Source organism: Lonchura striata, chromosome Z (genome assembly GCF_050655825.1).
Source record: "Lonchura striata isolate lonStrDom1 chromosome Z, ASM5065582v1, whole genome shotgun sequence".
Classification (NCBI taxonomy): Eukaryota; Metazoa; Chordata; class Aves; order Passeriformes; family Estrildidae; genus Lonchura; species Lonchura striata.
The window spans coordinates 20875064-20900356 of NC_140740.1; the positions used below are offsets into that span (position 1 = coordinate 20875064).

The following is a 25293-nucleotide window of genomic DNA, read 5'->3' on the forward strand; positions in this document are numbered from 1 at the left end:
CTGAATCACAGGATCATAGGATGGTTTGGGTTGGACTGCATTTGGAGTGGGATCTTATCCTATTTTAAACTCTTCAAGGAAAACGTGCCAAGCCAAAGTATGTTCAGAGCTTCTCGTTTTATTACTTAAGCACATCTTTATAATAACATTCTGCTCAGAGTTTGAAAGAAAAAAGTAAAAAGGAAGGAAAAAAAAAAAAAGGACTCAATTTCCAAAGAAACGGAAAACAGAAACAGAAAGCTTTCTATCCTAGTTTTTGAGAAATGTTCCATTCTCCACCATAACAGAAGTTTTGGCTAAGTAGCACTTGCAGGACTGGAGTCTACTTTGAGCTGTTTAAATAACTAAAGCAAAAATATTACTTTTAATACTTACGATGCATTTGAAGTGATTATGTTCGGGGCAGAGGACCACGAGTGTGTCCCGCTTAAAGTCGAACTCTCTTCAGAAAGTGCCACAGTTTTTAGAATGTCCCACACTTATGGTTAGAAATCCAGGTGTGCTATTTCGTAATGAGAGTTTTAAGGAGAGAAAACCATTAGAGGAAAGACGGAAGTAGAATTAGCCATATCCCTTGACCAGAATCATTAAGAAGGATTTTAAGTGCTTCATCTCCTATTGTATGGTTTCATGCTCTTAAAAAAATTTTTTATCTGATAATTATGTTCCGTACAACTGCATGGCTGGAACACTAATAAATTTGGAAATAAACTAGTTTAAATTAAGCAAATTTCCTACCCCTTTAAAATCCTTTGAGAAAGAGATAATGTATACATAAGTTAAAAAGAGATAAATTTGAGATCTACATTTTAAAACAAGCAGCCACATATCCTTATAACTTAAACAACTGGGCCAAATTCTCACTCTTTAAAAATCTGGTGCACCGATTTCAATGGCTTTAGAACCAATTTGATGATTTCCTATAACAATCTGCTTTTTATCTCTCCTGAATTCTTAGAGTTCTATAGTAGTTCATGCCTGGGGCTGACCTACCCAGAAAGAATTTAGGTGATTTCTGAAGTCAAAAGCAATTTTCTTTAATCCCACACACACAAAACAAACAAAAAAACAAACCCCCAAAACCAAAATAACAATAAAAGAACAAAAAGCAAGCAAAACAAAAATAAAATTTTAAAAACCAGCCCCAACCCAAATAACTGTTGAAGAAGAAAACCTACGCTTGAGTATTTTCAAAAACATGCAGAGAGACGAAAAACCATACTCCATACGAGTAAGTGAGTACATGTAATTAAAAGCAGTAACGATAAACTGGGTAAAGGGGGGAGGGGGTGTGAACCTCCAACCACATAAATTCAAGAGTTTCCTTTTTTTTCCATCTGCTTCGGGTAAGGATAATGCCAACTCTTCTCATTGTAAAATGAAGTAAGTTCTGATATATTTTAGTTTTTTGTTTTGAAAAAAAAAAAGTTTCTGCACTAAATTGCATCATTCAAGGATTTTATTTATGCAATTTAAGTAATAGGAATTCCAACGTGGTCTGGCTTAGCTGTTTCAGTTATATTAATGACTTCATATAAAACCATAATCGGTAGAAGCTAAAGACAATTTGTGAACATTTTATATGATACTTAAAACACTCTTTTCTGTTTATGCTATATTTATTTTCATATTAGTAGAATCTGGGTTTCAATATATTAATACTTAATAGTTTAATTCGGTATCATTAACTCAACTTCTTATTACATTATTTGGGCTTTGTGGTATAGTATATAAAAGGTATAAACATCCAGAAATATGTTGACAAGTATCACTGTTGGCCTATTTTCATTCTGCCTAACAAAACTTACAAAAAACCCACAGAAATCACAGTCTGGTTGACATACTCTGTTCCAAATAACTGTATGGCAAATAATATGTGTCGTCTTTGGCATTACAGAGGGAAGAAGGCTTGGAGTCGTGCTATCCTGGCATGCAAATCGCGCACAAATTGTAATGGATGTCGCAGTCACAACCCGTGGGGAGGTATCTGCCCAGTACCTATGCCAACAATTTTGGGAGAATATGACCAGATGAAGGTCCAGCCAATGAACTGCAAAGGCTATCGGTATATCTGCAGCAGTGAAAGTTTCGAGGAGTCCGGATCCAGATAGTGTGACCCCAGACCCTCGACACCGATGTGGCAGAGGGGGGCAGCTGCCGCTCATTTGCCGCCTGCGCCCCGGAGTGCCGAGCAGCGCCGGCTCTTCAGCACCAGCGCGCAGCGATGTTCTTCAGGGGGCTGGCCGCCAGCAGAGCCCATGTTCCCTAAGAAGTCTCTTCCCCATGCCCTCTGTCCCCTCCAGCCCCGACGCCGACCTCGCAGAGGCCTCTTAAATTTACCATCGGCCTCGGTAGGAATAGCACTGCTAATGCCGACAGCTGAGGGTGGCGCGGGAGGCGATGCGCGGCGCGGGGAGGATCATGCCCACCCCTCGCTCCCGAGCCCCATGGGACGCAAGCACGCCTCTCCCTCTCTTGCCCCAATCTCGAGTGCCCCTGAGGCCTGCAGGCTAAGCCCCGACTCCTCTCCCTGCCTGGCGGGAGGAAATCCCCTTCGAAAGACGTTTCCCCGCTCCCGATGGCTTTCTGGCTTTGGGGTTGGGGGGAACGGGGGAAGTAAGTGTGTAGGAAATACCGGGGCAAAGCGGGGGAGTGAGCCACGCCACAGTCCGGTGTGGGGCAGCCTTCGTGGCCGCCCTCCTCTCTCCAAAAGCAACCTGCTCCTCGTTCCCCCCTTCTTCCTTTCTTCCCGCCCGTCCGAGAGGGACTGGGCTGGCGAAGCCTCTCCTGACATCCCTGCGAATGATGCTGCAGAACGGAGGCCGCGCGGTGAGTACCGGGACGGGGAGCCCCCGGCGAGGGATGTGGGGGGAGCTGGGAGGGGTCCGGCCCTGCCGTGTCACCACCAGGCGGGGAAAGTGTGTCCGGGATTGAGGGAAAGGCAGGGAAGCCCTCCTGTTCCCCGTCCTCTCTCAGATCTTCAAATCTCTGCCTTCCGAAATAACGCGCGACGGGCCGAACGGAAAGAGGGGGACGATCCAGGAAAGCATCCCTTCTGGGTGGAGGGATTCCCTGCGCCGCACCCCCTTTTCTGCTTAACATCCTCCTGCCCTCTAATTTCTTGCCGTCAGTGACGAATCTTATTCACGTGCAGAGAAGCTATTGGATTTCAACCCTGGTTAGCTGATGTGGGCCCATGCGCCAATGTGCCTTGTTAAATAGCCGCGCGGGAGACGCTGGCGTATCTGCACCATACTGTCTGTGCCCTGAGTATCGCACCCCACAGGCATGGGGGTTAGGGAGCGGACACAGGCCGTCGAGTGTCCCTCGGGATGAAATCAAAATCAATGGTGTTGGAATGAGGCGGCGGGCGCATTCCAGTGATTGCTCGGGGTGTGCCGGTCTGGACAGGAAAAGGATGGGGCACAGCCTCCGCCTGCGCCTGTACAGGTTTGTATACAGGTCTGTCTTCTCCCGCTCAGCGTCCTCTTGGGGGTGAATAAGAGGATCTGATGTCCTGTAAGGGTTGAGGGAGGTGTGGTGACAGCCCTACATCCCGCTTTAAAACCGTGTTTTCCCGTCAGACCTCCGCAGCTCCCACAGCGTGGCAACAGAACACATCACCTTAGCTCTGTTTCAAGATTCCCCTGTTGCTACTGAAAAGATGGAGAATAAAACAGGAGGGGAAGTGGGCCATCATGGCAAGGGGCTCTGCGTCTCTGTCCTGGTCAACGTCCCCGGTGTAGGACGGGCTGCCCGATAAGCTCTGCTCCCGATGCTCAGTTCGGGAGATGAGCTGAGAGAGCTCTGAAACATTTTGACAACAGGTGTATAAACACCCAAACTGCAAGGTTTTAATGAAGATGCTGGTGTCACAGCTAGACGGATTGGTGTTCCAGCAGCATTGGAATCGGCACCAGCAGCACTGTCCATCTGTCCGTCCATTCGTCTGCAAAGTGCTGCAGTGGGGAGACGCGGTGGGAGTGGGACGAGGATTACAATATGTTGCACAGGGCAAAAAGAGTGACAACCGTCGTTTTGGTGTCAAAACAGTCATTGCATTTTGAAGTGGTACCAGAACAGAAGGACAACATCCTTCCCAGGACAAATGGACAAAGGCCACCACCACGTCTTCTCTCCTAGAACCCCATCGGTTCTGTTGTGACTTCTAATCTTTATTTTTCCACTGGCCGTAGTGAAAGCGGCCCTCAGATAATCTGATCGGTCCATTGGCTGAGATGCCTTTGCTAAGAAAAACAACTCGAAATTGTTATCCTATTGAAGGGCAGAGGAATTTGCACTCGGGTTTTGCTGTGTGATAGATGTAGCTCAGTTTTGTGTATTTCCCTCCGTGTGCATCGCTGGTACCATCAGCACAGGCGCACGTGATTTTGTAACTGCATTTAGCAGTGACGCTGCTTTTAAATTGAAATATTTTGTGGACATAAGCCCAAAGAGCCTACTGGGAAAAAGAATTACAAAAAAAATAAAAAAAACCCAAAAACCTTTTAAAAACCACCAACACACAACACATCATGTTCTTATATATATATATATATATATATATATATATATATATATATATATATTTCTGAAATAATTTCCTGGAAGTGAAGAAGAAACGTCCTATGAGAGACAGGCAGGGTTACTCTTCTGTCTGTCCAAAGCCTGTTGAGATATGAGAAAATCACAAATTCCTAACAGGAGATGTAAAAAGTCAATCATAGAAACACATCGTCTTGGAGAAAGTTCAGCTAATGAGCTACCAAAATCGAAAAGAAACCGGAAAAATAAACCAAAATAAGACAAAACAAAAACAAACAAACAAACAAACAACAACAAAAAAAAAAAACACACACAAAAAAAAAAAAAAAAAAAAAAAGACGGGGCGCTTAATCCAATCAAACACGACCTCTAACTTTCAGGGACTACATAATTTTATATTTTTCCTGTCGGTCTACTGCGTTTAAAGCTCTTCCCTACCATTGCCAGACGTAAGAATTGCATTTCTGTAACATCAAACCTTTCATTATTTTTATTCAAAAAAGGGAAGGAAAAATCGAAGAAAGATAAAAGCCTACTACGATCAGCTAACAAGAGCTTCCGAGAAAAAGGTCTTTCCACGCAACAGACGTACAAATTCAATTAAGAACGGAGGGCCATTCTGCAGGGAAGGATACTAAAATATTGTTATTCCCTGAGATATTGCAGCTCCTCCCCCCGCCCCCTGCGTTTCGTAACCCCGACTGCTCTTCAAACAGGCATCCACAGACCGACACTGTATTTTGATTGCGGCAAACAACATACGAAGCGCAGTGTAGAGAGAGGAAGGAGACGACGATTACCATACCCCACCTGCTGTGGGGTCAAGGAGTAGAAACAGGACGGAGAGACGAGAATATTGCCTGCCACCCGAGGGATGCTCTACCTGCAGAGTATGCTTCTTCCTGCTAGGTATCTCTCTATAGTTTGGTGTTTCTTAGTACCACTTTATTTTTTTTTATTATTTTAAAAATGTTGTGGGAGTGGAGTCCATACACGGCAGCCAGGGGTGTCATTAGGACAGCGCTGAAAGGAGACGGGAGAGAGATAACAGTGCATTCCAAACCTGGTCTTTCCGATGAGTTGTTTTACACCTAGGTATAAACTGAATACTCAAATAAAATAGCAGAAATGGCATTGAAAATTTTGATTCATTCCTCTTCAGCCTGTGCTGGAAGCCAAAACCATGCTTTGCACAGAGTCGGCTGTGCTGGCTGGTCATCTCGGGCTGGAGCTGAAGTTTGCATTCTGCATGTTCGCTAAAACAGACCTAACAAAGTATTTGCTATACTTCAGTAGCTGAAAACCTTAACATTTAGTGATCACATGAATTCTGGATGAAAGAAATACAACTTCCATCACCTCTTCTGCTGCTCCTCTTGATTTCTGCCTTTGTACCTCTTATAAGGAGACATGTTCTTAATCACAAAAAAAAAAAAAATGTAATTGGCTTTTTATTATTATTTCCAGGGGAGGTACACATTGAGGGTGTACACGTGCTGGAAGCTTGTGTGTAAAAAAAAATAAATATTCGTGTAAGCACAGATAAAACTCTGGTTTATTTTTTTAATTTTAATTTTTTTATCTGCACAGATAAAATTCTGGTTTTTTTGTCTTGCAGGAAAAAAAAAATGTCATGCTGAACTTCAATTATTTCACCAAATATTATCTGTTTGACGTTCTATATTTTTTCATTTCAGTATTTCCGTCTTCCAAGGGAAACAAAAAAGTAAGAACAAATCGAAAAGTAAATAGAAAAGGAAAGAGAAAATAAAAAGAAAATTAGAAAATACTTATACTATACCCACAATACCTGCCCTTCCCTTTTCTAAAAAATAATGCTTATATGTAGAACAATATGCAGTTCGGATTATTTACATATAGTATAAAAAGACAAGGATGAAGAGAGGTGAGAGAAAACTTAAGTGCAAAATGCTGAGAGATAGGTATTAAATGCATTGGTGGGGAGGAAAAAAAAGGTATGAAAAGGAATGAAAATATGGAGAAAATTATTTATTTCAGGCATTTGTTATTTACAACCCAGCAATCTGTTTTATGCAGCCGCCACCCCAAGTCAACATTATTAGCGCTGTTATATATTCATTTATTTATTCATCTTTGGACAGTAATCCAAGAAATCGCCAACGTCGGTGGCATTTTAGTCATCTTGGATGATCCGTGCAGATGTGCAGCGGAACATAGGCACCACTGGTTTTAGCGGTAAATCCGATATTAGGCCGGTATTAGGCAATGTGTGTGCGGAGTGGCTGAGGAGGAGCAGGGGCTGTATTTATTGCTCCTACTCCACCAGTAGTGGGATGAGAGGGGACACGTAGCTCTCCCCATGCTGCCCGTGGCCCCGGCAGAGGCGCAGGCAGGGCGAGGAAGGGGTGCGCTGCTCCAGGGTTATACAAAAGAGACCGCTGCGATTCGCGGGACCGCTGTGCGGTGAAGTGGGGCGAGGAGGGGAAAGGAAGGGAGGGAAGCTGCAAGGCGGACCCCCAGCATCCCGGCGGGGGCTGGTCCAGGGACGGAGGCGGCTGCTACCCCCGTCCCGTCGGGACTGCAGCGGGGGCCGATGTAAGCTTCCGTGGGCTGTGGGGGACGATGTGCGGTGCGCTGCAGGGGCGGACAGACGGACAGAGCCACGCTCATTTTTGGCTGGCTCCCGCACACGCTGATGCGGCTCCGCCAGGGAGCGGCAGCAGCACGGGAGCCCGCGTGTGCTTTTTAAAAGAAGGAGATGGGCGGGGAATGGGTTGAATCCCCGGCAGCTGCTATTGGTAAAAATGTGTAGAATTTGTGCTTTCTTAATGGATTGATTCTATATGCGGTAAGGTAAGAGCTAATCTGATGGATGACCGTGTCGATTTCCGTTTTGGGAGAGTATTATTTTTTTACACGTTTTATGTGTAGGCACATGACTGTTTTTTACTGGGTGACATGTCAGCGTAGGGCTTACAAAACTGGAGAGAGAGTGACGGAAGTAACGTTATAAACGATGAAGAATTAAAATATACTTGTGGTGAAACGGGCACAAGCTAAGAGAACCTCCAATCTTTATTTTAAAAAAGACATACATAACAGTCTTTGGTGAGGGTTAACTTTTGCCTGATATGACCATTCACGTAAATAATTTATAATCTACTCATGCACTTGAGTTTTCGAACAAGAAAAAAAACAGTATGCACGGCCTATTTTTTTTTTTTTAATGGAATAACGTTATTCGTTTAAAAAAAAAAAACATTCCTGGACTACAAAAACACGGAAATCTTCTGGTTTTATTATTTAAACTACTCTTCTTTTCATTATGCGTTAAGGTAAACAGAAAAGTGCTGCCTGTGATTGTAATATAATTCAAGCCCTATGGATTTCCAGATAAAGTAAGCGTAAGGCTACAAGTGGTATTTAAAAAAAGTATCTAAATGCTCTTTCTATGAAGAATTGGGTACTGGATTAAATATGTACATGTTAGAAACCGTATGTCACACATTTAATAATGCAGCACCTAAGACAGAAATTACAAAACAATTTCCTCGGAGACAGCTCTCCATACCTGACTTTGCATATTTTGATTAAGAATTTTGAAATAAATTATTTCTGAAATAAAGGCTGATACAAGTGCAGTTAGAGGCCATAAAACATCAATGAAATCTTTTAAATCCATTTAAACTACCCCTATTACACCCTTTATCTATATTGCCTTATACCTTAAAATGGGGCAGAAGGGGAGGGGTGTGTTAGTCATTTCTAAAACTTGGTTTTCTTAATATGAAGTTACCTAGACAATCAACTTCCAGCAGTGTGAGCAGGGTAGCAAGACCCTCCAGCCTTTTAAATGTCCAATAAGCATATCGTGCACTTTGATTTGTAAAACTAGAACTGTTCATAACCTGTAATTTTCTACAAAATAGAATCATGGAGAAAACTAGATATAAAGACATACACTGCAGAGTCTCACCAAAACACAGGGAAATAAGAGTGGGGTGGAGGAAAGGACAAGTATATTCAAAGAAACAGAAAGGAGGGAGCAAAGGACAAGTGGTAGGCTGCAATTTCCAGTAAATTAAAAACAATGCAAATATACCTTACACTTGCATCAGTATTAAAAGTAACACGCGATGGACCAACAGGAGCAGGAGGAGGAGAACAGAATGGCGCAGCGGTGGATTCCTGTTCACACGCAGCGGCCGCCTGCGCCCATACGGGCTCTTCTGCGCGCCGCAGCTCGGCCCTGATAGCTCATTTCGGGGATATTTGTGTGGTAGATAATGATGATGATATTTGGAAGAAAAGGGGACGCTCTGCTAATTCCCGCTGATTAGCATCTTCGCAAATAGGGACGATCGCTCCCAGAATCCGCGGTCTCTTCTCCCAACGAGAGGATTTGCATAGTCTTTTCTTCTTTTTTTCTTTTTTTTTTTTTTTTTTTTCTTATGCCCTACTTTCGCTAATGTGTAAACGGATGTGCAGCCTTCAGCTGACGTCAATAGACGCGACCTCTCCGCTAAGCCTTGAGCGTGAAGAGGGGATGGGGGGACTCGGGGCGAGGGCGCAGCCGCGGAGATGCTCCGCGCTGTTCCGCAAGCGCGCAGGCTCCCGCCCGCATTCTACCCCATGAAATAAACTCTAGCAGCAGGAGCAGTGCTGCCCAGCCCAGCACTTGGCCCCAAAAAGAAAGCCGACCTCACCGCAGCACTGCAGAGTCCATCCAGCCTTCTCTATCTTTTTTCTTTCAATTTTTCTTATATATATATATATATATATATATATATATATATACACACACACACACATATATATATATATATATATATATATATATACACACACACACACACATATATATATATATATATATATATATATATATGTGTGTGTGTGTGTGTGTGTGTAGTAGTAATAGTAGTAGTGGTGGTATTTGGACGTTATTTGCGGCTTATTTTCATCAGGAGACGAGCGGAAAATATAAAATTCCAAGCAATTTTAAAAGATATTAAGAAAATTCCCCCCTCCCCAGCCAAAGTGCTGCATGACAGAGGAGCGTTGAGTCGGTGGGGGCGCAGCATTCATCCAGACGCTGCTCTGTAGCGCATCGCAGGTACGGGGCTCGGAGAGAGAAAGTGGGAGAAGGTAGGCTGGCCGCCAGAGGAGTGGGGTAGCCCTCATCTCGGGTATTGCCCTGATTTGCAAGTCCAAGCCGCGCTCATGGCTTTACAGCAATGCTTTCTCACTCCACCCAGAGGAGACGCGGTGTAAGCGGGGATTCGGTGAGCTACAGATATCGTACTGGCGGAGAGTAGGTTAGAGCATTCTGTCCTCTTCTTTCCTTTCCCCCACTCCTTTTGGAGACCGCACTGTGTCGTGATGTCTGGGAGAACTTTCACTTCCTGGGGAACTTCAGACGGCGAGACGGCAGGGTGAGATGTAGCCGGTGGCTTGGAAACGAGTGGTCCTCTCTGTTAGGACCAGAGTTTCCCTCCTTTTCTGCTGACATTATTTACGCCTTTTCAGCCTTCTATGAGCTGTTCCAGAGAATCTCTGTGGACCTTGACACAACCATTCCTAGAGCTGCAAACTGTATACTCACACACTGCTTCTCCCTTCAAGCATCTCAACTAAATTTAAACGCTCTCTCCAGGAAACGGAAACGTGAATGTGTTTCTGACCGGGGGAGCGGTTTTGGTTTTTTTGTTTGGGGGGTGGTGGGGTTTTTTTTTGGTTTGGGTTGTTTTTTTTTGGTTTTTTTTTTTTTTTTTTCCATACAGCCGAGCACTCGTGCTGAATTCCCTCGGTTCACTCGGGGCTGGCATGTGGATCCTCACAGAGCTCTCTTTGTCCGCCGGGTCTCCGAAGGCTCTGCCGACAGGGAATGTCCTGCCCCTGATCGGGGCTGCTGCGGGACTCTCCCCGTGGAAACATTCCGCGGGAGTCTGCGACTGGGAACGGCATTTCGCCTTCCTTCTCCCTGGAGCCAAGCGCCGGGGGGAACAGACGCCTGTTATCATAACTATAAATATTTATATGGATGGATGCATACATATGCATACACATGCATACACACACGTGTCTGTGTAGGGGCATCTGTAAGGAATATATATGTGGATGTGCGCATTTAGTAATTTTTTAGCGTCGCCCCTCCCCTCGCCAGCCCCCACCCCTCGCAGCCCCCTCCCCTCCGCGGGGCGCTGTGTATATCCGACCCGGAGTGAGGCGCCAGCACGACGTCGGTCCCCCTCAGTCACACCCCACACGCCCCCCAGACGGGGGCTAGAGCAGGGACGAACCCTCCTGCCATCCCCTCGCCTTGCCTACCTCCCTCTATCCCTCCTCCATCTCTCCCTCCACCCCTCCCTCATTGCACATCTCCTGTTCCGGCGCTAACCCAGACTTCTTCCCGTCGGCTCACGCAGCCTAAAACCTAGGTGGGGCTTTTATTGGTGTTTTCATGCTGTTCTCAAACTCGGAGAGATAGATGAGAGGGGGCAGAAGGAAACAGCAGCGCTTTGGGACATCCTCCTCCCAGTGACGAGAGGTCATGCTCTAAGTTCACCTGACAGCAGGAATGGGAAGAGTGTTTTTTGTTAACATCATTATTTTTCCTGTTTAGGTTTTTTTGGGTTTTTGTGGGGCGGGGGGAGGTTTGGGGTTTTTTGGGGTTTTTTACCTGGTGTTGACCGACTGCTTGATTTTGACAAAAGTTGCACAGAATATAAGTGCCCCCCAGAAACAAGACTCAGATGACACTGTTCTTCAGAAGTTAACAGGAGAGAGGGAAGCACCTTAGGAAACTCGATTTTTTCTTTCACTTTTTTTTTTTTTTTTTTAAGTTTCCAAAGAAATGCAGCTTCCTTTCTTCTCTAGGAAAAAAAAAAAAAAAAAGAAAAGTACTTATTGCTTATTGCTCTTCTCTGCACTAGACATTTCTAATTTCTAATTTGTTCTGTCTGTCGTAACGGGACTATGAGAGGTTTTGGTGCAAACGCATAACATATAGTAGGAACTGAAAAAGACCGTGGCAATGGATGAAAAACAATAGGGCTTCAGTTCATCAGCAACAAAAGCGTTGGGGAAATTGGTTGAATTTCGGAGCACGTCCTCCTCAGCAGAGAGGCCGGACTAAACCTTGGCCAACCCCCCCAAAAAACTTGCAGAACCTCATATACAACAGTTCACTTTCTACTCCAGGGTGTAGGAAACAGTGAGGAAAAAGGAGAAAAAATAATGGCAAACCCATGCCAACTTTCTCCATTTCTCTCCCGTTTTCATGGATGGAATATTTTAAACTATTTTAGAGTCACTGGAGCAAGAACACCGTGGATCTAAGGGACACTTTTAAATAGGGATGGAGAGGGGAAACACTTGAATTTCTGGAGACGCATAAGAGCTTTTTCTGCTCCTAGGCTGTGGGAATATTTGTGTGTCACCAGAGGCTCAACTCACCCCCTACATGTGGGGTAAAAACATTCCCTGATAAAGACGAAGATATGTAAGTACTGCAGTGTTTGTGTATGTGTGTGTGTGTGTGTGTGTGTGTGTGTGTGTGTGTGTGTGTGTGTGTGTGTCCTAAATTCCCTGCAAAATTTGGTTGCTGAAACCCCGATGGATGGAGATTTCCAGGGTGCCTGTGAGCCGGCGATGAGGCCGGCTCTGCCCGGGTAGCCGGGGCGGGTCGCTCGGCGTAGCTTTGGTTGCCTTCTGTCGCTCCCGGCAAGGGACATGTGATTAACAAGGGTTTGTGACTGGACACAGCGGCTTATGCCGGTGAGCTGAGGATGCCAAACCTGTTGGTCGGGGCTGCATTTAGTGCGGGAAATGTTAATTATCTAGCAGACTGCCAGCGGATGCTGAGCTATGGCTTCGCAGGGACTTCTTTTGCAGTGCCTGGTTGGCCCTCGGAAGGTGTGCAGGCACAAGAAGGAACACTCACAGAGTTGAAGAATAGCAGTTAGCAAACCACACGAACAAGCAAACAAAACCCCCACAAAGTGGAGCGAGGAGAGGGGGAGGGTGTGGGGAAAGGGGAGGAGAAATGCAGGGGAGAAAAAAAAAAAAAAGGAAGGGAGAGGAAAGAAGATAAGTCGGAGTCATGTCTTGCGGCTGGTCAGGGTACAAAGGATTGCCCGCAGCCGTCCGCTGCCTTTCACGTAGTGGGTCACTCGGAGCAAGGGCCATCACTTCTCGGGTTCTCCAAAATCCATCCCTGCCAAAATGGCTCTGCTCAACACGAGAACGCACCTGGCAATTCCAGTGTCGGGGACAGTACAGTTCCAGTGGAGTTGCGGGAGGGCCAGTGAAGAGCGGCCCGGCCACTCACCCTGCCCCGGGCGTACCCCTCTGCATCCCTGTATCCTTTCCACCAAAACAAAGTTATCCTTCAACAACCGCGGCCCACTCGTGTGCGTTGAACGGGTGAAACTGCTTCATCGCAACATCTAAGAACAGCATTGCTGCCTGGGATATAACAACAACAACAACAGCAACAACAACCACCACCACCACCACCGTTATTATTATTATTATTATTATTATTATTATTATTATTATTATTATTATTATTATTATTATTATTATTATTATTATTATTATTATTATTATTATTATTATTATATTTATTTATTTATTTATTTATTTATTTATTTAGCCGAGGCTGTTGTGATAGATATAATGCAACGAAAACCAGCAATTTACATTGTATTTATTTACATCCACGGCCCTTGATAAGTTTGCAGAGCTGTAAATAGAGACTATGCCTTCCTAGCAATTCTGGTTTCAGGACGTCATCTGTCAGGAACAAGTGGGAAATCTGGCAGGAAAAGGCTGGTATAATATATTTTGCGTGTTTGAGCTGAAGTCTAGGTGGAGCCTCCAACCTTTATTAAGTAAATGGCAGCTTATAGTACAAAAATTTCAGATCTGCCTCTACAGTTTCCATCCCAGATCTGCCTTTATAGTTTTTACCCCTTCTGTTCAGCAGCCCCAAATAATATCTTTAGCCTTTTATTTTTAAGTGCAATTCTCCAAAAATAATAATGCAGTTCAAAACACACATATATTATTAATAATCAATACAGTAAATATTGATTACTGTCTTTAACCCTGCAGATACAGAAGTATATCACTCATATTTGTTTTGTGTCGTCTTAAATCGTCTGCAGGAAATGTGGCTAGTTTTTTTCCACCTTTAATCTAGGGTCAAGCGTTTTAGTGATTTATCTAATAATCCCAAAAGTTAATATACTCAGCACCTTCTAATCACATAGACTTATATATTCATATATATTTCTGGAACAAGATATTTAAATTATGATCCTTTGCTTTTTAGGGGCCTATTTTTCAGATTTAAACAATTAAGACAGACCACAGGTAGTGACAGTTGCAACAAGAAATAGTAATTTTTGTTTGTTTGTTTGTTTAATAAAAGCCAGACGTTATTATTTACATTACCAACAGAATACATGTCCTTTAATGGTACAGGGTTTCCACATGTAATCACTGACTGTTTGAGGGTTTGATTTTTTTTTTCTGTGACTTTGAATTCTTGATACTCTGTCGTATCTTATTTCTGATTTTGAATTTGTAGTAGATACCCTTTTGCATACTGGATATTTAATGTAAGAGAAGTATAACCTTCAGCTACCTGTAAAATGAAATTGTGGTCATAAAAGAAATGATAAGCCAGTTTCATTTGAAGGCGAGGCACTAGAGTGACTTACCTGGATGGGAGAAAGGGGATGTTGCTCTGCAGGGAAAAATGGCTTGGACTGTACTGGCATGCAGCAATGTTTACCTCTACATGAATTTTTTTATAATTTAGTGCAAAAAGGGATTTTCTGCAACACTACACCCTTCTTATGTATGCCACAGCAGCTTAAGTGGGGTTCCTGTGTGTCTTCCCAAAGAAGATGGCATTGCTGGAATTAGGATGGGGGTCTGATTACAATAGTTAGAGAACCATTAGCATCCCTCTTTAAAGACAATAGAGATGGTTTGCTCTTAAGAAATCCATATATGATATTTCTTCTTTACATCACAGCCATCTGGAGACCTATAAAAAGATTAGAAAACAAGCATGGAGATCTAGAGGCCATTAGAAGGAATTTGCTAGGGAGCTAAAAGGAAAAAGTGTTTTGTATTCCATAACTTCTAATAGGCAGGTATTTCTACAGTGATTTTGAAATAAGTAAGTTTTATACAATTATGTCAACTGGAAGAGGATGGGCAGTGTTAACAGCTGCTTTTCACAACTGTGCTGTGCTTAAACTTTTGACATGCTAGGCAACAGTACAGTTTTAGAAAAGTGCTTTACAACTGTTGAATATATTTTTGTATTCAGAATAAGCAAAGAGTTAAACAACTCATGATGATGTTGAGGCCCTTGATGTCTGAGAGGTAGAAAATGTAATTGGTAATAAGGCTAATGAACAGCTGGGTCATAACCATCACATTGCCTCTTTTGACGTGCTTAGGCTTCAATGATTAACCAACAAAATACAACAGGTGTATTACAGTTACTTCCCAAATTAGTGAGTAAGTGAAGCTGTGAAAAGAAAGTTTGGTGTTTTAGAGATATACTTTGTTCTGAAAAAATTCCAGTTTACTATAATGTACCTTGCATTTAAATCTGGTGGTGTGACAGCTGGTGAAATGCATGCATTTAATATGTATGTATGCATCTGTGTTAATATGGATTATATATACACATATGTATATATGCACTTGTATGTAAGCATAGGTGCACACACACACACACACACACACACACACACATACATGAGGATCACTTGTCATTTCATGCCTCTTACTGAAAAAATTTAATGCATAAGTTCACAAACCTCTCCTGTGCAACACATGCTTGATCACCAGTAATGCTGTCCCTAGTTATTGCCACAAAAAGTATCTTTTGCCTATCTGCCAACTCAGAAAAATTCATATAAACTCATTAGAACTTTGTATAATAATCAAAGTGATCATGTGTCTCTGATTGCATCAGATATCTGATTCAGTTGACCCTGTTGTGCCTGAACAATCCAAGAGGTAATGAAGCAGCTCAGTAAGACACAATGCAGCATCATAAAAATTCTAACCATTTTGTGCCAGGTTCTAAATTTCCCTCAAAGAACGCTGCCACAAGTAGGTTTTATGTACCCCAGATAAAAAAACAAAACAAAACAAAACAGTGTTTTTTTTTCCTGGTGGCAAAAAACAGTCCATATCAGGATATATAATACCAGTTTAAAACAGAAGTGTTCATCTTCAAAGTCTTAGAATCTGAAAACAGAAGTAAATTGGTAATGTCTCTGCAGGATTCAGATTTAGCAGTTAGTAGATTACCAGCATCTGTGTGCTGCTTTTTGATGGCAGTATTAATTTCAGGCCATATCTTACAAATGGGATTGTTTCCCCATTTTCATGTTTACATCATTGCAATAAAAATGGGCTTGTTGATACGGTTGTTGTTTTATAGTGTAACCACATACACCTGCCTATATATTTTAACACAAACAATTAGACACATGCACCTAGACTGACACACGTACCTATGGCTCCGCTGTGCACACACGAGGGGACATAAGCTTTATGATGCAAGCAAGCTCTGTAGCCAGCATGAAGCATCAACAACTTCAGTTTAACCCCTTGAATTTAAAAAAAAATCTACATGAAAAATATCACTGTATGTAAATACAGGTTAATTTACAAACAAATGCACTTGAATGTTGTGTGGCCTATAGCCTGTGATTGTACTTGGACACAGGTTTTATTTTGTAGCTTAGAAGAGTAGCAGCATGAATTTTAACCTAGTATTCCTTTAGCAGTTCTGAGCAGGCTATAGTCTATGATGAATTTTTTTGATGGGTATCTTATACTGAACACACACACAAGAACTGTTGAAATGCATATATTAATTTCAACAATAAACATGGTAGATCACAGTGAGAAGGTTCATTTTATCACATATCATCGAGAGACCTTTAATATTTGCACTTGAGAAAATTCTATACGTATTATATTGTTAATAATTCAAAGTAGAATGTTCTTTTAGCAGGGGACTGGGGCAGGGTAGGAGGAGGAGCTGAGAAACTTAAATCCTAGAACTCTACATAATGCATTAAAACTTTGCACTGTCAGTTCCATGAGTAACACCAGCATGCAGTTCTTTTCTCTTAATACGAGGTCAATAAAAATAAACCATACATTGTTTAAAAATAAACCTTTTTATTAACGAGTTCCATCAGATGATGCATGGTCTTAGTAAATATTGCTGCAATGTTCACCTTTGTTGCTTTCTAACACAGACACAGAAACATACACAGGTTGGGAGGGAGTAGGGTGTGGGAGGAAGAGCAGAAAGAAGTTACAGAGGCTACAGAATACGCCGAGCCTGCTGCTCGCAGCTTCCCGCGCAGACAGGCAGAGGAGAACGCCTCGCACGATCGCTGTAATACCTGAATCACGATGGGCGCGAAGCACGACAGAGATGCGGAGAAAAAATAAATAAAAATGCACACCTCTTGTCTCCCCAAAGCAACCAACCAAAAAAAAAAAAAAAAAAAAAAATCCCTCATAGACACACAACGACAGGGCAAATTGTCAGTGTAATTACACATCGTCTCATTGCGTAGCACAGCCCCCCCTCCCAGCTTCCGAGCGCAAGGCCCCGCTCCCCGCCGCGGCATCCCTCCTCACCAGCGGGGGCTGCCCTAGAGAAACGCAGCAGCGCTCTCTGGGGTCAGACAGGCTGCTTCCCGTCCCCGGGGAGAGAGTCCTGTCTCCCGGCCTCTGGATGGTCGAGCGGTCTGTGCTGCAGAGGAGGAGGAAGGTAACGGGGGCGGGCGGATACCCCGCACCAGGGCGGCGCAGGCGGCGATGCTGGCTGGAGGCGAGACCGGACTCGGTCCCGGCGCCGGCCGCGGGTGGCTCATGCATATCAATAGCCGTGTGTACTCGAGGTTTCTTATGACATCATCATTACCTTGGTCTCCCGCGGTCCAGGACCTCTGACCTTGCCGGGCTGGCCCGCATTTTGGCACTGAAAGCCCTCCAATGATGGCTCTTTTCTTCTTCTTTCAGACCGGGTGCAGCAGCAGCCGACAAGACCGCCGTCTTCTCACCAGCTTTAGGAGCTCCAAGAGCGAATCTACCCCCTCTAAAATACACACGCAGGCAAGATATTTGCAATCAAGCTGCCACCATTTGGCAAAGAGCTGTATGCCGTGCACAATCTAAGGGGATCAGGAGCCTCATCCTCGAATCATCTTGTTACTTCCTGCTGAAATGGATTTTCCCCACCTTCTTTTTCCTCCTTACACTGCGCTGGAAATTGCCGAAGGCTTTTCATCTTTATAGACGCTAAGGAGTCTTTCGTGAAAACGAAGCGATTTACAATGCAAATAGGGGCCTGTAAAGGAATGGATGCTCCTCTCTCTTAACGCAGCTTACGCAACTTAATGGCTGGTTTTATTTTCTGGTATTAACAGACGAATTGTTGGCTACCCCTGCCGGAAATTACTGGCTGAAACAAAAAGTTAGGAATAAACTTTGAAGGCAAGGGATAGTTTTGTAGCTGCACATAGATACAGAAATATTTACATAAAAGGATGACATTTTAAAGCAGCACTAGTTCTCATGGAGGAAATAATACTTTTGCCAAAAAGAATCTGGATTGTAGCAAGGACGGAAAAAAAAAAAAACAACAAACAAACACAAAAAACCTCTGAGGGAAGCGAGTTGTTATCTTTGGTTATCTAGCTGTATGAGTGTTTTGGTCTTCATAAAGCTAGATAACCGAAAGTAAAAACTCCTTCAAGATCATCGTACAGCGTGTGAAAATAAAAGACTGCTGCTAGAGACAGTAAAAATCGAAAGGGGTCAGGAATACTTATTGAATCTAACATTTTTACAGCTGAAGGTGAGACTGGAGGAAGTTAAATGGCATATTTATTTCAAAATATGAAGTTTTTGCATGGCACAGAATGGACATTCACCCTCTGCAGAGAGAACATGGCACTAATGGTAAACAGTGTATGTGCAACTATTACTATTGAAAAAACCCCCCCAAAAAAAAAAAAAAAAAAAAAAAAAAAACCCACAAAGGGAAAACCAGAATAGTCAACGTTAAACCGGACTAAGAGGATATATATTTTTTTCTATTAGAAACCTAATGCTCAGTTTCATTTTTCAAAGTGATTCATTGCAATGAAATGGCCTTAAAAATAAAAGTGGTAATTGGTGATGATGAAGATGGTGATGCTGATGATACAGACCTGACTACTGAACTGAGGGGGAAAAAGCCCAAATAAATAGAATAAAAAAAAAACAATAAACCAACCCAAAACCTGTGTGCATCTGAGACGAAACATTGAGGGTAGTTTCAAATCATGTGAAAGCAGTCTTTCAGAAAAAGTTTACACCGAAGTGCAGGCAAGCTTAATAATTTACATCTACTTAGAACTCGGCGGAGTGGCACAAAGATAGAGGAAAAAAAAAGTAATGGCCGATTTTTATTCAAAACGCGAGCATAGATGCTTCTCTGTTTCGAGAGGGTTTCCTTGAGGAAGCTACTGAAGCAGAAAGACATGACGGAGACGAGATCGCCTCCCCCCGTCAAAGTGTGAAAAAATCTTCTATGCCTTACTCTGCACCTAGCATTGGAAATGAAAGTGACATTTACTCTAAAACCCACGTGTGCGCCTCCTCTCTTTTTGTTTAAGGATGATCAGGTCTATCCTGGAAACAGCTCTGGTATCCCATACCGAAATAATTAGGATGTACAGACCTGACAAAACCACGGAGAAGAAGCGGGGCGGGGGCAGGGACGGAGGTGGAGAAGCGGAGGGTCTGTCTTGCTTAATTGATTCCGTTAAAAGACGTGCAGGAGATGTGAACGGCTGGGTGCTCCCATTCCCACGCTCGGGGCAAATGGCAGCGCCGTGCCCCGGCGGTCGGTGACAGACAGCCCGGCGGGGGCCGGGGCCGGGGCTGGGGGAGCCCACCGCCGGCACCCGGGAGAGCATTTCCCACCCACTGCCATCCCAGAAATCCTGGACGAAGGGACGGGGCTGCAGAACACGTCCCACGTCCGCTTCCTCTGCACCGCGACCCGCCGTGCCCTCCGCGGGAGAAGCGTGGAACTTGCGCCCGGGCGGAACTTGCACCCTTCTCCAGCGGAGGTCATAGGGGGACGCGGGTTTTGGTCCCGATGGAGGAAGGGAAGGTCAGGGTAGGCCTGTCGGGATGCAAACACTCCTGTGCTTTTAACAAATATTATCTTTATAATTGCGGCGGCTTAGGTACATCTCGCAGTGAAACTGAGGAGGATTAATTGCCCAGGTTAACATATTTTCTTTGGACTTGACCTAAAGGTTTGTCCAGGGTCACGCTGGAACGTGATACTGAGTCAGTAACCGAACGTTGTCCACGGCAGATTAAAATAAGATCAGCGATAAGGGAATGTGGGTCAGCAGGCTCCATCCGTCTGGAGCAAAACCTTTGCGTGCCACTTTTTATAACTATTTAATTTTATTTTGTATTTTCACTTTATTGTTGAACTGCTTATAAAAAACATAGGTTTGGGGTTTATAATGGGAATAATTACCTCCATGCCACACACTGCACTGTGAGAAGGATGGAACAAGGAGCCAGCCAGAGTGTTCTGGAAGCATCAGGAGTACTATGTAGCTAAACCAAAGAATTTTGCCTCCAAAGTTATCCCATCCTCTCTGCAGCAGTTAAAATAACCTTAGTTTCAACCGGAGGGTCTTCCCAGTGGCCGCCGGCACTGCCGGCTGGGACCCCGGCTAGGCCCTTTTGAGGTTAAACTTTCCTTTTGTCTGCGCTACACGTGCAAAGTTTTACTGCTGCAGCGCCCGGCGAGGGGAGCTGTGTTTATTTACATCGGAAACGTGTTTGAGCCACCCGGCTTTCACCGCAGAGTGCCCCCCTTTCATTTAACTGCTTGTCTAGGGTTGCTGTTTACCTAGAGCTATTGTCTACTACAATTAAACTTTACATGACAAAGAGCGCGGTCTTGTTTCTCAACGAGCTTCATTAAGGCGATAAACTGTTTTCTGGGAAAATCCCTTGTTTACTTAGGCATGAATGGGGTTAATTTACTTAAGCTGTTGCTTGCGTATTGGTGTAAATTTGTGAAAGAAAACATCAGAGAAAACAGCAGCATTATAATCGGCGTGTTTGCCATTGTCATCTTAAATTGTCTTGTACCCTAATAGTGTCATGTGATTATCAATCAATAAAATATGATTGGCTATTATTGCTATTATTACTATTACTGTTCTTACTCCTTCACTTTTTCAGGAGCAGAGACCCATTTCTCTGAACCTTTTATTCTACACAGTAAACTTCTGACTTAGGGAAAAAGAGTGTGATAACAGGCCCTCATTTTTATGCTTTAACAGGCTCACGCAGCAAGTAACTAGGAAATGTAATCCTTCCCTAGGATCATCTGTTACACCTGTTACGTGTTGTTCCCTCAAAGCTTCTGTGGAAAAAAAGTCACTCTATCAAACAAAGAAAAAGCTGTATGTTACAAGAAGTGAAACCAAACCCAAACCCAAAAAGTTGAACTATAAGCGGGCATTTCTCTCCGAGTCAGTTCCAGTACTGGAGGAGACGGGATCAAGTTTATTTAGCACACCAGTGCATTGTAAAACAGTTGAAAGGCAGTTGCAGGTTGTGTGAGTATGCATGTTAACTAGCAGGGATTGGGGCTTATTCCTTGTGAAAAGAGAACAGCAGATTTCCATGCAAGGCCAATGTTAAAAAGGCAGCTGAATTTAACACCATCTGGAAGAAAAGATCCCTTGACGACTTTCTCACACCGTCAGACAAAACTGGTGTCTCTTGTTCTGGGTCCTTGTCTCTGCAACCGCAAAATACTGAGTCATTATACTTTTGCTGAGAGAAAATTTGAGAACACAATATGGGTAACTGGTGAATGACCAAGTTCCATTATGCCTGCTTAAGTCGATTGAAATCTATGTCTAGAGCTATGAATGGCAGCATTGTTTTCCCCAACGAGGCTGTACTAAATGTCAGCACAGTGTAAAGAAAAACTTGAAGTCTGCAAATAACTTACCAGATCTCAATTATAATATTTTCCCACACTAGAACTAATATCATTGCTAGCGATGAAATACAACAAAAGAAGGCAGAGGGAAAAAACGAGTTCATTTACAAGTAATTTCATCGAGACAAACACTTTAATTTTCCTAAGATGGCTTCAGTTCATAGAGCTAGATAATAATTTCCTGAAAATTTCAAGCAACCAAACTACTTCTTATGAAATTAAAAAAATAAATTGTGCAAACAAACTTATATTCATCAACTATTTTAACCCTCCAGCTTAGGACTGCTAAAATATTAGCAGATGTACATTACAGTATACAAATCACTTTTTATGAGTCTAGAAGATTATGTCTTTTTTAATGTTCAGCAGAAATGACACAAGCAAAGCAATGAGAAATGTTTCTCTTCAGGTGCTGGAGAAAATCCACCAGGGCATCTCAGTGTTAACACAGGTACCAGAAAGATGGTTTTTAGTTCTCTTAAGTTTTAACTACTGGGTTTTTATCTTCACTTTATAATGGCTTTGGTTATAACTGCTGTTCAGGTCAGGCATCTGCTCAGGATTCATACACAGTGAAGACTATGAAACAGTTCAAAGGCATGGTGAAGAATTAGTTGTGTGTGCTTTGTTAGAATGTCTGTGTTTCAAATCTGAGTGAAGATTCTGTCTGCATTTCATGAAGCACAGTACAGTTCCAGACATAAAAACCTTGAAATGATAAGCAACTACCCTTGTGCTGAGTAACACATCCCTTCAGCAGCTCCACTTGCTCATTTCTCAGCAGGTCCATCGCTGCAGCCCTGGACACTGGGAATGCTGGCGCATGGTGCAGGCAGAGGACTGGCAGGGTAACATGGCAGGTATTGGTGCTAGATAAATGATTTTCTGACTTGCTCGTGAAACCAGGTCATGAGGCCATCTGGATCTGGAGCAGAAGCAGGACAACAGAGGCAGGTGATGGGGAGGTTTAAAGAGAAGCCAGTTCTTCACCAGTCCCCTGCCTGCTGTACAAAAGCTGGCAGCTGTTGGAGGGGGGAGCTCCTTTCACCTACCAAAGAAGTGTTGTTTGTATGAACGGATATATTCATGTGCACACCTCCACTTTCCTGCAGTTGCCATTAATATGCAATAGCATAGGGTAGATTAATTATTTTGGCTTCAATTAAAATTGGTGTTATGAAATTTTTTTTTTTTGTAGAGAAGCCAAGGACACACTACCTGTTAGCCAGATTCCTCTCTTCTCATGTGAATTTAAAATAGTTTTCTGACTTCTTTTGGCTAGAAGGAGGGGTATATGTGCATAGGTGTCCCACAGGAACACTATTAAAAAAGGCCATTAAAATTTTTAAAGCATACACCACTTCCAGAGATTACTCACCCTGGACTGAGCACATTTATTCCCCTTTACATTCTTCATTATTTTACTTTAGAAGAAAGAAAATGTCATACTTTGATGATTTGATTTTCTGTTAAACAGCAAGTGCATGAAGTAAATATTAGGGCATTTCTTATCACCCTTTCTGGGAGTGGGAAGGAGAAAGGAGCTCTTTGACTGTGCTCTTGCTTGTCAATAGTAACCTGTTTTATTCTTCCTGAGGCTCTCACTGGTGTATAATCATATAATTATAGACATACATTTGAGTATGTATACATATACATCCATAATTTATAGTGTGAAACTGTTGTGAACCAGTCAGGGTCAGAGTCTGACAGAGATGAATTTATGTGATCCACTTTGTGGAGATTAGGATTGATTCTGACATCAAGATGTACAGCCTGATTTTAGGGATGTATGCAGTAATGCAGTGGAAAGGGAATGTTCAGTCTGTGTCTTAACATCTGGTGCTCAAAAACCTATTTCCCCCTAATTCTGTACAACTAATACTAATCCATTCTTGCGGAGGTCGTGAAGGGATAGAAGAGGGGATGGGAATTCTCCTGGCAAACGGAGACGTTGTGTTCGTCCCGCGGATTCCCTGCCATGCTGCACTTCCTTCCATGTCTCCACAAGCTGATCCTGCTGGTTCGAAGCCCAAGCCACCGACCCAGATCTGCGGCAGAGCCACTGAAGAGCATCCCCAGCTTCCGCAGCCTCAGCCCAGCCGCGGGGATTCTGCGGTCCAGTCGCCGGGCTCTGTTCCCGCAGCTCAGCGGCAGCTCCGATTGGAGTTTCTCAGGTGACATGGGATGGATGCGGCAGTGAGTGCCACTCCTCTTCCCGCTAGTACCCAGCCGAAAAAAACAAAACCAAAACCAAAAACAAACCAAACAAAACAAAAACCAAAAAACCAACCAACCAACCAACCAAAAAAACCAACACAAGCAAAAAACCAAAACAAACAAAACAAACAAAACAAAAACACAACCAAAAAGGTCCAGGTCTTATCCAGCTCTTAAGTAATTGCTAAGGCCAGTTAATTACATCGTGCATGGACATTTCAACTTGTTGTAAGTCATAGCAACACAGGAAGGATTAAGGAGACATCATGCTAGGTAGGGCTCATGATACCATCTTGGCTCCGCAGCATGGTTAGGTGTGGCTCAACCTGCCCGCTCTGCATGCGCCACTGAAAGGCTCTTTGGAGGGCCCTGCTGTCACCTCATACTCAAGGTGCTTTGCTGTACCTTTAAAAATCCATAACCGCCTCTGAAATGTCTGTGCCCCGCCTATACCATAAAAACACATTTTAAAAGTGATTTTTGCTAGAATGGTAAACACTAATATTTAATGTAAGGAAAATCATGGGATACACTGAGTTAAGGGCAAAACTGATCTTTCTCCTTCAGGTGTAGATGCTTTGTTGCCATATTGCTTCAGTTCCTTCAGCTCTTACTGAAATCTGAAGACACAGAATCATAGAATGTCCTAAGTTACAAAGGATCCACAAGGATCATTGAAGTCCAGATCCTGGGACTACCCAGGACAGGCCCAAGATTCACACCATGAGTAATAGTGAATGGGTATTCACTCCTCCTCAACACTGATTATTTAAATATCTGTGCTGAAGTGTAGTTTGAGATAAGAACTCAGATCTTTGCTTAATTACTGTTATGGTTTTGATGGTACCATAAGGCGGGTGAGCAAGGTTGCAGAAGGGAACAAGATCAGCACACCAATGTAATAAATAAGTGCACAGGGAATTGTGATATGGAATCACCTTCTACTTAGCCTTTTTACGTCCAGTTTGTACCTCAGCATGGGGAAAGTAGAAGCCAAGTCAAAATGAACTTTATAAGTAAATGAATATGTGAGACAGTCAGCAGTTTTTCTTCTTTAGAGTCTTAGAATAGTTTATTGGGAAAAATTAATATTCTGTGCTTTTGGTCAAAACTTGGTAAGTCTATCTGTGACTCAAATAGGAGCAGCATTTCCCCTTTTGAAAAAGAACCTATATTGTCTGAATGGGATCATTTTTCCTTCAGAATAAACCCTGTGTCAATGAAAAGGAGCATATAATAGTTACCTAACTATGATATTTTAAAAGCATGTCTCTGTTAATATTATCAGTTGACTGAAAAGGACATTAACATAAAAATACTCCAGTATCATTGTCATGTAGAATACTATCTTTAAGAAACAAGATTTTAGGGTGTAATAAAGTAATATAATTATCATCAGAATAACAGGACTAGTTTAATATAACTGAAATCTAACCTACAGTAAC

The 25293-nt window shown here is 43.1% G+C and overlaps 1 protein-coding gene and 1 long non-coding RNA gene across 10 annotated transcripts; one reads left to right on the plus strand and one right to left on the minus strand.

Annotated features, from left to right (window-relative positions):
* The first annotated feature begins 1250 nt into the window (after positions 1 to 1250).
* On the plus strand, positions 1251 to 20812 carry LOC110476529 (uncharacterized). 8 transcript variants are annotated; one of them, XR_014951247.1, is made up of 5 exons: positions 9403 to 9675; positions 9786 to 9962; positions 10057 to 10967; positions 11946 to 12031; positions 17614 to 20812. XR_014951247.1 is itself a non-coding variant. In XM_085566610.1 (2 exons), exons 1-2 carry the CDS (start codon positions 2136 to 2138, stop codon positions 17661 to 17663), a joined length of 744 nt encoding a protein of 247 aa, XP_085422736.1. In that variant the 5' UTR covers positions 1251 to 2135; the 3' UTR covers positions 17664 to 20812. The 8 variants fall into 8 exon arrangements, 1 of the variants encoding a protein (XP_085422736.1); XR_014951248.1 differs by having other exon boundaries at positions 9403 to 9643; positions 9894 to 9962; XR_013341566.2 differs by having other exon boundaries at positions 9403 to 9962.
* On the minus strand, positions 16429 to 17652 carry LOC144248184 (uncharacterized). 2 transcript variants are annotated; one of them, XR_014951249.1, is made up of 3 exons: positions 17516 to 17652; positions 17230 to 17344; positions 16485 to 16988 (listed from the first exon to the last, which is right to left on the minus strand). It is a non-coding gene; the product is annotated as an uncharacterized LOC144248184 (long non-coding RNA). The 2 variants fall into 2 exon arrangements; XR_013341572.2 differs by lacking the exon at positions 17516 to 17652 and having other exon boundaries at positions 16429 to 16988.
* Positions 20813 to 25293: the final 4481 nt, after the last annotated feature.

Excerpts from the sequence above, each read along its gene's own strand:
- LOC110476529 (XM_085566610.1), top strand. The coding sequence starts at position 2,136 with ATGTGGCAGAGGGGGGCAGCTGCCGCTCATTTGCCGCCTGCGCCCCGG. Across the intron at positions 2,830-17,613 it reads TGCAGAACGGAGGCCGCGCG|ACCGGGTGCAGCAGCAGCCG; the intron begins GTGAGTACCGGG and ends TTCTTCTTTCAG.